Source organism: Marmota marmota, unplaced genomic scaffold (assembly GCF_001458135.2).
Source record: "Marmota marmota marmota unplaced genomic scaffold, marMar, whole genome shotgun sequence".
NCBI lineage: Eukaryota > Metazoa > Chordata > Mammalia > Rodentia > Sciuridae > Marmota > Marmota marmota.
The window spans coordinates 47,217,531-47,230,035 of NW_026000057.1; the positions used below are offsets into that span (position 1 = coordinate 47,217,531).

Below are 12,505 nucleotides of genomic sequence, written 5' to 3' on the forward strand. Positions count from 1 at the left end.
TGACTGAGCTATGACTATGGACTGAGTCTCTGAAACTATGAGCCAAAATAAACTTTTTCTCCTCTAAGTTTTTTTGTCTGATGTGTTGATCACAGTGTAACAAAAACTTAACTGAAAACACCTTCTTCAGAGTAGATAAACTAACTATGACAAGTTAGCCTTGATATAAGAATTTCAAGGCAGGTTTTCAATCTCATGTTTAACCCAATGAAATTAATTGCCTGCATCTTTCTCAGAATGCTTGGATGTTCACCATGTTGTTAGAAGCTTTTAACATGTATTATCTCATTGAATCCTCACAAGTAATCCAAAAGGAACTATTAAAACTATCATTTCCTCTTTCATAGTTTAATGAAAGATAGACCACTTATCATTAGTCTATTATACAATTAACTTACATTTAACTAGCATTTTTTAAATGAAGTATACCATAGATAAAAAAGATTATAACATGGTCACTGTGTTTGGTGAGCTCCTAGTTCACTAAGAGGAATATATAACACATCAAGACAACTATTGCAATAGCTGCTATAAGAGTGCATAAGGTAACAGTGGAGACAAAAAAAAAAGAGTGATCTCCTTAAACTGGGAAAGTCTTGGATGTTAAAAATAGAAGTCAGAATTTCAGATAGATCAAATTGCACCTACAAATTCATGGATGCATTTTCTATAAAAGAAGTAAAAGTAGATGGAAAGAAGGTGCATACTAGATTATGACAGATTTCTAAAGCATTGAGGGAATAGACAGTATAGCTGCACTGTCTAGTATGGCTACTCCAAATTGATGTGTACTATAAATGTAAAATGCTACATCAAACTTTGAAGACCTAGTATTAAAAAATTTGAAATATTTCATTAATAATTTTAATACTTATTATGTACTAAGTGATAATATTATTATAAGGCTAAATACATCACTAAAATTAATTATATATATAATTTAAATTTTTTAGTATAAAAGACAAATATATATATATATATATATATATATATATATATATATATGACAACTCTATTCTTGAAGACCAATTATAGTACTAAAATACTAGAAAGAGGAAGACCACTCAGAAGGATTTAAAAGAAACCAGGTAAGAGGCAATAAGGGATTTATACCAGATAAGTACAAATGATGATAAAGAGGAGGAAATGAATTATAAAAGAGACAATGTTAACAAATCAGATCAGTTGAGTGAGGAGTTGATAAGTATCCAGGATAACCTTTTTTTTTTTTTTTTCATCATATGAACAGTACTAACTTTAGGCAAAATTAAGTAATATGAAACAAAAACTGGACAAAGTGTAAAACTTCACTTAATTCAAATTTTTATTTACTGAGAATCTATTCTGTCCTCATCTTCTAGTTGGTTAGGTGCTAGGGACCTAGCAATGATGAGACAAATGATGTCCCTGCTTTCCTAGAACTTACTTAACTCTCTTAGGAACATATACAGTATTCAATTTAGCCATGTTTAAAGTGAGATGGCTATGGAACATTCAGAAGAAATGACAACTAGACATTTAGATATTTCCACATAAAATTTGAGAAGAGGATACAAATGGTAGTTTGAGATTTAGAGATCAATATGGTAATTGTACATGGAGACAGCAGGTAAAGAACAAAACCCTGATAAACATCAGCTATTTAAAGGTAATATGGATACAAACTATCAACAAATATATGAAAAAGTGTTCAACATCTCTATTAATTAGACAAGTCAAAACTATTGCAATATTTCATCTCACTCCAGTCAGAATGGCAGTTATCAAGAATACAAGCAACAATAACTGTTGGCAAGGATGTGGGGGAAAAGGCACACTCATGCATTGTTAGTAGGACTGCAAATTGGTGCAACCAATCTGGAAAACAATATGGAGATTTCTTAGAAAACTTGGAATGGAACCACCATTTGTCCCAGCCATCCCACTGCTCGGTTTATACCCAAAGAACTTAAAAGCAGCATATTACAGTGACACAGTCACTTTAATGTTTACAGCTGCACAATTCACAATAGCTAAACTGTGGAACCAACCTAGATGCCCTTTAATAGATGAATGGATAAAGAAACTGTGGTATATATACACAATGCAATATTACCATTTAAAGGGAATGAAATTATGGCATTTCCAGGTGGATGGAGTTGGAGAATATCATTCTAAGTGAAATAACCTAATCCCCCCTCAAAAACAGGGGCTGAATGTTTTCTCTGATAAGTGGATGCTAATCCATAATGGGGGGCATCAAAAGCGGAGGAACTTTGGATGGGACAATGTGAAGGGGGAAAGGGTCCATGGGGGTAGGAAAGATGATGGAATCATATGGACATCACTATTCAAAGTTCTTATATGAAGACAAGAATGGTGTGACTCTTCTTTGAGTACAACCAGAGAAGTAAAAAAGTCTGTTCCATTTGTGTACAATGAATTAAAAAGCACTTATAGCTGATTAGAACTAAAAAAAATAATAATTAATTAAAAAAAAAATTTAAAGTAGAAGCCGAAGTCTGGTAGTTATCACCGTTCTAGTTTATCTTGTTCTTTAGTCTTACTGCATTTCAATCATTTGATTTCTTCATAATGATGTTTGAATAATTAAAATATTTATTTATAACTAAAACATGGAAAAAATAAATAAATGTAATATGGAGAGAGATGAATCAATGAAGGAGAAGAAAGGGAGTAGAAGTAAAACATTCACAAAAACCAAAACTAGAGAAAAAAATTAAATGTGGTTGATGATGTGAATTGGTGCAGTCGGTTAATATAGACTACCAAGTGTCCATGGGATTAGGAAACTAAGAGGCTATCACACACCTTTGGGAAACCATTTTCAGTGCAAGGGGACAAAAACCAGGTTTCAAAGGTTTGAATGGAAGCAAGGAATAAAGACAGCATCTATGTATTGTTCTTCAAAGAACTTGACTGAGGACAGTGGCTAGAAAAGACAAAAACTCAAGAGTGAACCTAAGGTGAGAGAGATTCAGAAATTTTTTTCAGCTATTAGGGAAGGATCCTTCCTTAGTGAGGAATCCTGTTAATAAAAAGTATTGAAAATAGAGGGAAGCAGAGGAATAAGTGATCAGTAAGATCTTGTGGGAATTGAAAGTAGAAGGCATGAAAGCTTTGGGAAATATAGTAGCCTTGAATATGAAATTGTACAGCTTTACTTGAGGGTACTGGCAAAGGCAAATGTATATGCAGAGGGTAAGAGACTTGTCAAAGTTACTGCCTAATGACATTTACTCCCTGTCAATTTTAGAAAGAGCAGCTAAAGAGAATGGAGATTAGCCAAGGCCTCAAAAGAGGGATGAAAATTTGAAATATCTGCTAAAGGAAATTCAACAGTGAGGTGACAAAAAATAATATAAAGAAAATCTAATACTATTGAGGGTTCAATTGAGATCAGGGATCACATGCTTCTATGATAAGAATAGCTCCTATTGTGTGTTTTTCTCTAGATGTACTGAGCAATCCCTATGTGGGGTTGAAATAATTATCTGGGAAAGTTGATCCAAAGCCTCAGATTCACAGGGCACTGACAACAGAAAGGTGATTTAGGAATCTGAAGATCATTGTAAGAGGGATATTCTTATCATTGACCATAGCCTCTTGCCTGGTAGAGGAAGTGATCTGAGGACAGATGCAAGAAAAAATGGAGAATTAAGAGACTGGAGATTTATACTGAAAAGGTCTAGGAAGAAAGATAAAAGAAAGCTATAAAATGAAGGATGATATTTCTCCAAAATAACAATAACATAACAAAAGCAATAAATAGCAATTGTGTATTAAGCAATCATGTGACAGGCAGGGCTTGAAATGTTTTATTTTGCATATTATTGTCATGATAACCCTATCAGGTAGTTATTATTGTTAGATTTTTTTTTCTTTTCAAATAAGTACTGGAAGTTGAAATAACTTTTAAAGATTACAGAGCCAATAAATGGCAGAAAACACCTTTTTTTTTTTTCCTGTTTTACTGTGAAGGCCAAAGTCAAAGACAAAAGGATAATAGTTTATTTATTTTGGCACGGGGCTACCAGGGATTGAATTTAGGGACACTGACAACTGAGCCACATCTGCAGTCCTATTTTGTATTTTATTTAGAGACATCTACTTTAACTTTATCCCCATTCACTCCATACTCCTTTCCCTGAACTCTGCCTTCCAAGTCTTCGTTTATTTTCTCCCCACCCACTTCCCTCTTTTTTCTGTTAAATCCCATTCCTTTGTAAATAAACTATATCATGCCTTTCATGGTGGTGCATGCCTGTAATCCCAGAGGCTCCAGAGTCTGAGGCAAGAGTTCACAGCCAGCCTCAGCAAAAGTGAGGCGTTAAGTTACTTAACTTCCTTCTACTCTACTAGCATTCCTTTCACTCAGTTTTAAATTTATTATCATTGGTAATTTATAAGTAACATAAAAGAAGAACTTACTATGGTATATTTATACATGCCCACAGCTAATTTTGTCAAATTCATTCTTCATTTACTCCCCTTTCATATCCCTCTTCCCCACTTCTTGATCTCTTCCTGCTCCTCTCATCTTCCCTATATCTGTATAATATCCAAGCTCTTTATTTTGCTCTATCAGAAGGTGGAAGCATATGAGAGAAAACATTCAATTGTTGATTTTCTTAATCTGGCTAATTTCACTCAGCATGCTGCTCTCCAGTTTCATCCATTTAATGGAAAATGCCATCAATTAATTCTTCTTTATGGCTGATTAAAACTCCATTGTGTATATATGTTATATTTTCTTAACCTATTAATCTATTGAAAGGCATCTAGGCTGGTTCCATAGCTCAGCTCTTGTGAATTGTCCTGCTATAAACATTAATGTGGCTATATCATTATACTATGCTGGTTTTTGTTCTTTTGGATAAATAGTAAGGAGTGGGATAGGTGGGACATATGGTTTTTCCATTCCTAGATTTTTGTGTAATCTCCGTATTGTTTTACCAGAGTCTTTGCGCTAATCCTCAAATTATATTCTGGTGTCATCATCATTAGGACCGTTACAGATGATTCTGTAAAATGAAAATAGCAGGGATTTGATCTAAGTAGCATGAAGATGAATAATAATAAAACAACTTTTTATATCTATTTCCTCTACTGTCCTCCATCTTCTCAAAAGAAAAATAATAATTATGGCATTGTCAATTGCTTTTGCACTACAACCTATGTTTTGTTTCTTAATCTTCTTGGTACCAATGCATGCATCCCCTATACCTGGAACTTAACAGAATCTTAGGGTTGAGGTTGGAAAGCATAGATTCCCGTATCCTTCTCTTAGCTACAGGTTTACAAGTAGTATATATATATTTTTTAATAAATGGTAATGTATATAGTATTTACCATTTACCTTGTGCTTTTTGTTTTTATAAAAAAACAAGTACCTTGTTTTTTACTTATGTATATACAAACAAGGTCAAACTTTTTAAAAACATTTTTATTAGTGCTCCATAGTTACAGATAGTGGAGTGCATTTTGAAATACTTATACATGCATGTAATATAATATAATATAATATAATAATTTATTACAATCCCCATTACTTAGCTGGTGTAGTGACACATGCCTGAAATTCAGTGGGGTTGGGGGCACTGAGGCAGGAGCATCACAAGTTCAAAGCCACCCTCAGCAATTTAGTGAGGCCCTGCCTCTAAATGAAAAATATAAAAAAGGACTGGGGATATAGCTCAATGGTTAAGTACCCCTGGGTTCAATCTCCATTGCTTCCACTTTCTCTTCCTTCCTTCCTCCTCCAACTTCCCTTCATCTACTGTCTTTCTTTGTACTTTACCTTACTTTCTTTCCTTCCTTCCTTCCTCCCCCTCTCTCTTTATCTCTCTTTCTCTCTTTCTTTCTTTCTTTCCTTCCTTCCTCCCCCTCTCCCTTTCTCTCTCTCTTTCTTTCCTTCTTTCTTTCTTTTTCTTTCTTTCTTCCTTCCTTCTTTTCCTTCCTTCCTTCCTTCCTCCCCTCTCCCTTTCTCTCTTTCTTTATCTCTCTTTCTCTCTTTTTCTCTCTCTCTTTCTTTCTTTATTTCTCTCTTTCTCTCTCTTTCTTTCTCTCTTTCTCTCTCTCTTTCTTTCTCTCTCTTTCTTTATTTCTCCCTTTCTCTCTTTCTCTCTTTTCCTCTCTCTATTTCTTTCTTTCTCTCTTTCTCTCTCTCTCTTTCTCTCCTCTCTCTTTCTCTCTCTCTCTTTCTTTCCCTCCTTCCCTCCCTCCCTCTCTCTCTCTCTCTTTCTTTCTTTCGTTTGTACCTAATAGATGAATGTGCAATTCATTGTGATGTATTCATACATGCACATGGCACAATTTGGTCAGTTTCATTTCAGTTCATCTACTTTCCCATGCCTCTTTCCTCCCCTTCAAGTCCCTTCCTCAGCTCCACTGTTCTCCTTTAATTAATTCTAATTTTTCTCTAGCTTTACTGCATATGAGAGATAATATTCAAATTTTTGAGTTAGACTTTCATATCTTTCAACATGATGGTCTGTAGTTCCATTCATTTACCAGAAGATGGAACAATTCCATTTTTTATAACTGAGAAATCCTCCATTGTTTATATACACATTTTCAATATTCCTTCATCTGTTGATAAGTGCCTGGATTGGTTCCATAATGTGGCTGAATTATGCTGCTATAAACCTTGTATGCATGTATCGCTATAGTATGCTGATTTGAGTACTTTTTGATTAACAGCAAGGAGTGGGAAATCTGGATTATATGGTGGTTTCATTCTTAGTCTTTTGAGGAGTCTCCATATGCTTTCCAAGGTGATTGAACTAATTTCTAGTCCTACCAACAATGTATGAATGTACATTTTCCCATACATCCTCACCAGCATTTATAATTATTTGTATTCTTTATGATTGCCATTCTTACTGGAGTGAGATAAAATCACAATGTCACTTAGATTAACATTTCCCTATTGCTAAGGATGTTCAATACTTTTCACATATCTGCTGGTCATTTTTTTTTTAATTTTTCCTTTTGAAAAATGTTTGTTTAATTCATTTGCCTTTTATTGATTGGGTTATTTGAGTTACATTTGTTTTATATGTATGTATTAAATTTTGTTGTTGAGTTCTTTATATATTCTGGATAATAATGCTCTATCTGAAGAGTAGCTGGCAAAGATTTTCTCTCATTCTGTGTGTTCTCTCTTTGTGCTCTTAATTGTTTCATTTGTTGTGCAGAAACTTTTTTAACTTGATGCCATCCCATCTATATATTTTTGGTTTTATTTCTTGAGCTTGTTAATGTCATGTGTTGATATTAATGTTGAGTATTGTTAGTGCAGTTGGTGCCGGGAATAATGTGTTAGAATTTTGACTCTATGTTCTCTTGTAGCATTTTCACTGCTTCTGAAACCCTAGGTTTTTGATCCACTTTGTGTTAACTTTTGCGCAGGGTCAGAGATAGAGATAAAATTTCATTTTTTCTACATACAGATATCCAGTTTTTTCCAGCGTCATTTGTTAAAAGACTATCTTTTCTCCAACATATATATTTGGTATGTTTGTTGGAAATTGAATCCAGGGCCGCCTAACCACTGAGCCACATCCTAGCCCTTTTTATATTTTATTTAGAGACAAGGTCTCACTAAGTTGCTTAGAGCCTCGATAAATTGCTGAAGCTGGCTTTGAACTCAGCCTCCCGAGCCAATGCAATTATTGGTGTGCACATTATGCCCAGCCTTGAAAAACTTTTCTTAGAAAGGCATTTTATATTGGGAATAATACACTGAGTATTATTTATGGAAAATAAAAACTAAGGCACTTTTTGTTATTATAGCTTCTAAGAAATGCATATCAGAGGAGGTTCAGTTAATGCTAATAATAATTCATTGATTACTTATGCCCTTTAAACTGGAAATACAGTGTTATAAACTGAATTAAATAGACCAAATTACAAAATCCCAACCTCCTGAAATACTGCCACTCTATATGATTAATCATCTACATATCACAAGGTCTTAGGTGTTGATATCTAGGATACCTTATTCTGGATTAGTTTTATTACAAAGGCTTGGGTATGTGACACCACTGGTTTACACTCAGCTTTGTTGTTATTTTTGTTATGAAATATATCAAAATTTCAGGGAAAGTGTCCATCAGGTCTTGTTGTAACACATCCTATAGTATACATTAATATAATGAGAGAAGTTTAGAAATATGTCTGAAATTCAAAGTTATAAAACCTTACGCTGTCTCCTTAGGGGGGAAAAACTAATATTGCTATGATTATGTTGTCCTCTAGTATTAAAATAACTGATGTTTACACTGAAGTTCTTTGCCTTTTTCAGATCAGTATTTTCATGACTCATTTGTCTAACTATGGGAATGACCGACTGGGATTATATACATTTGTTAATCTGGCCAACTTCATGCAGACCTGGACCAACCTGCGTCTTCAGACTCTGCCACCAGTGCAACTGGCTCACAAGTATTTTGAACTCTTTCCTGATCAGAAAGACCCTCTTTGGCAGGTAAAATTGGTTCAATTATTAGTACAACTAATGAATCCCACAATCATATTGTATACCTCTATGAGATATTCCAAATCTGAAAGAGTGAAGGCATCTGAAAAAAAAAAGTACATTTGGGAAATGCTAGTGTACCTGAGAAACTGTTTCTTTCATAATTGTAGTCTTGTTATTGCTCCATATTAAGCTGGATTCTGTTTTATTGATCCTTAGAAATTATGGTGTTTTCAGTGGGAAATTCAGTGGATATAATGTTTTCAATCAGGAGTGAGATATCTATTTGCAGATTTCAATAGGTTAAAAGATTAGAAGATTGTAAACAGGTTTTGTGCTAGGCAGATAGTCAACCAGTCAGCCTTTAACACATCCCCCTATCTATAAATGACTAATGCACATTAAAGGGTCTCAGAGAAGCATTCACTTCTGACATCTGCTTCCTGAACCACAAGGCATACTTGTAGCTACAGAATAGCAGTTGCTTTCAGAAATATTATTTGTGGATTATTTTGGACCCAGGGATGGTAGCATGTTTCATGGATAAATCACTGAACTTCTTAAGAAAAAAAAATCACATTAAACTGCTCTAGGGATAACCAGATTTCAAAGCACAGTTATGTGTTATAGAACTGTGGGAACCATGTTGAACCAAAATTTTCTATGACATAACTTGTGAAAAGAAATAATCTTAGCAAATAACTTAATATACTTATTATTTGCCACATTGGTCTCTTCACATCTGTTAATTCATTTAACCAACACAAATGTCTATGTGGTAGGTATAGTTGTTATCGCACTTTATAAATGATCATACTAAGTCAAAAACAGGATGAGTCAGTTAAGCAAAGTGACACATCTACTGTTGTTGCGGAGAATGAAACAGTTCCATGCTTGCTGACTCCAGAGGTTGTGCAGAGCTGATGACAAAACAACACAGTCTTCAGAAGTAAAACTCAATATATTCACAAAGTTGTGGTCAACTTTGAACTCTATATTAAATCCATTCAGCCCTGAACTGAAAACTAATTACTCCTCGAGGATAAACAGATAATTCCAAGAAGAGACATAACTATATTTAGCAGGTTAAAGTTGGTGGTTGTGGAATTATAGCTGCATATTACTTTTTAGTTGTTATAACAAGGATCTTTTCATCTTACTACTACAAAAACATCATCAAATGTTATCCACTGGAAAGACATAAAATTTTCCTGCTTATTGAACACCTTATTTTTAAACAAAATCATTACTTTAGATAACAAGTTTAAAATAACATTTTTCCCAACAGCAATATGAATATTCTTACCTTAGTCTTCACTAAAAAACAGATTACAGTATTAATTGAATATAAATTAAAAAATGGTCCTGTTTGCCCAGTCTTGACAAAATATTCAGGGATACTGTAATTCTTCCCAATTCACATAATATTACATAATACAAACTTTGAAGTTAAAAATTAGGGATATTCTAGATATATTTTACACAATGGATATTGGTTTTAAGTTATAAGTATAAAACGGAATCTTAAAAGTAATTCACCTTCATTTTACCCATTTTCTAAAATTTAGTACTTTTTAACATCATAGTCTATAAAGTTACATTTTTAGATATACATTACCAATCTTTGAAGGCATCTGAAGGGTTGGATATCTCTTTAAATATTATAATAATGATTAGATCCCTATCCATTTGAAGCACAGTTTGAAGCACAGCAGGGAAATCCCTTTGAAGCACAGCAGGGAAGCTTAAAGTTACTTAGAATAAAAATCTGACACTTAAATTTCATTTATTTATTTAATATTGATATTGAATTAGTCAACTTTTAGTTTGGCAGAAAGTATAGTCTGCTTAGCAAGTGCTTCTCTCTCTCTCTCTCTCCTCTCTCTCTCTCTCTCTCTCTCTCTCTATATATATATATATATATATATATATATATATATATATGCAAAAAATTAGAACATAGAACTGGCCAGTAACAGAAAAATGTTAAACTATAAATACTATGAGATTTTATATCCAAATAGAAATATATCTCCTCTCCCACCTCCTCACTTTCGGTTTAAGTATGAAAAGACATCACTCTAAACACCTGTCATACCATTTCAGGACTTTCAATTAAAAAAAATTAAAAACCAAAAGAATTGTCTTTGTTTATCCTGTTGCTTCCTGTGATATCTTCTAGGGATAAAAGTTGAAAATGATGATACACAATAAACATACACAAATACATCTCTATATTCTTCTTCAATTTAGAATCCTTGTGATGACAAACGCCACAGAGACATATGGTCTAAGGAAAAAACCTGTGATCGCTTACCAAAATTCTTAGTAATAGGACCCCAGAAAACTGGTAAGAACTTTAATGCTATGATTAACCCAAGAGTGTAAAAATATAAATGACTAGACAGTGAATTCTTAAACTTCCTATAAAACTGATGGATAAATAACATGTTATCTTCTTACGTGATCTTTGTTTAGTTCAGTAATAGACTTAAGTGTTTTGTCAAAGTGTTTCTTTTTAATGAAAAGGATGAAGTAGATGTCATACATTTTGAATATCCAGCAGTTAATTTGGTGGCACATATCATTTTTTCCCAAAGATCTTTATTGAAAAACGTTAACGGAAAGCAAAACTAATCATGTGTTTAGAAAGTGTGACAGGAGTCTGTCAAAAGTCAACAGGAACACATATAAATACCTAGTACTCTATAATCAACCCCATCTAGTACTCTATAGTAAACTCCTCTTTAGTCTGCCATCTCCATGATATAATTTATTTGTAAACAATATCTTGCAGAGATGACAAATTTTTAAAAGTTTAAAAGATAGGTGACAAGCAGAATTCCTAAACGTGAAACAAAAAAGTTTGTGCTAAAAAAGGTATTTATTCATACCCAAGAGAAATCTTTTGTACCATTTCCTAAATTGGTGTGCAATTTTTTTTCCATAAATTTTTTGTTTTTGTAAGAATCAGTATTAAAGTGAAGCCCAATGGAAGCTTTAAAATGCCAGACATTTAAAATGTATCCTGTGTGATAAATTATTTGAGGCTCTTGGATTCTGGCTTCATGGAAAACAGCCATTTCAACTGCATTGTTGCTATTCCACTCAGGAAAAAGCTGAAGAGAATTCTATGCAAGGTCCACAGAGAGTTAAGTATTTTAATTTTTTTTTCTTAGTCCCATTTGCAAATATCAATTTGAAAACAGTATTGATGACATTTTTTCTTTGTGCTTATTCATTTCACTTGTCTTTATCTATCTAAAGTCAAAAGACATCTAGGAAAACATTGAAACTGAAGCCTTTTCAGTGAACTCCCACTGTCATCAAATAACCTTGTCAGTAATACAAGGATAAGTACATCTACTCTCTGAAGCTTGACATACCATGTTTGCTTCAGGAAGCCCTGCAGGGGATGCTTTCTCTTATGCTGGGCTGGATAAACAGGTATTTTAATATTATGGTTAGATGGCAGAATTATTATTTCTTATTCTAAACTCAGTTTGGTTTCCAAATGTATATACTATTATTTGGATATGACATTTGTCTTTGGAAAATAGTATTGAAAATGATTCCCTTTCATAGAAATTGATTTTTCCCAATATTATTGAGATATAATTTACTTACATTAAAATTCAACCATTTTAGATGTCAGTTTGATAAATCTTGTGAACTGTAGTTACATAATTACCACCACATTCAAATTATAGAATAGTGTTGTTCAAAACAATTCTCCATATCCCTTTGTAGCCAGTTTCTCTAAGCTGCATCATATCCCCAGCCAAAGGCAACTACTTTCTATCACTGTAGTTTTACCTTTTTTAGAATTCCATATAAATGGAACCATGCTGTGTATAGTCTTTTGTATTTAACTTCTTTCATTTATCATGATACTTTTAAGATTCATTCATGCTATCTATATCTATCAACATTTTATGGAACTGAATATTTTACTCAGACAAAAATATTTCCTCAGATCAATCCCATAAGAACTAAATAGCTTTATTTTCCCACACTTTGTTG

The 12,505-nt window shown here is 33.2% G+C and overlaps 1 protein-coding gene across 6 annotated transcripts in view; it reads left to right on the forward strand.

The window, feature by feature from the left end:
* LOC107141226 (N-deacetylase and N-sulfotransferase 3) overlaps window positions 1-12,505 on the forward strand; it is a 162,587-nt gene that overhangs the window by 131,759 nt on the left and 18,323 nt on the right. For 5 of the 6 annotated variants that reach the window (XR_007351417.1, XM_015484428.2, XM_048813841.1 and 2 more), the window contains exons 7-8: window positions 8,309-8,491; window positions 10,736-10,832. Coding sequence is in view for 5 of the 6 variants with exons in the window: in XM_015484428.2 (XP_015339914.1) it covers window positions 8,309-8,491; window positions 10,736-10,832 (280 nt within the window). In the remaining variant the exon portion in view is untranslated. Of the gene's footprint in view, window positions 1-8,308; window positions 8,492-10,735; window positions 10,833-11,450; window positions 11,603-12,505 lie in introns of those variants that run through there. The other variant, XM_048813843.1, reaches the window with a different exon arrangement.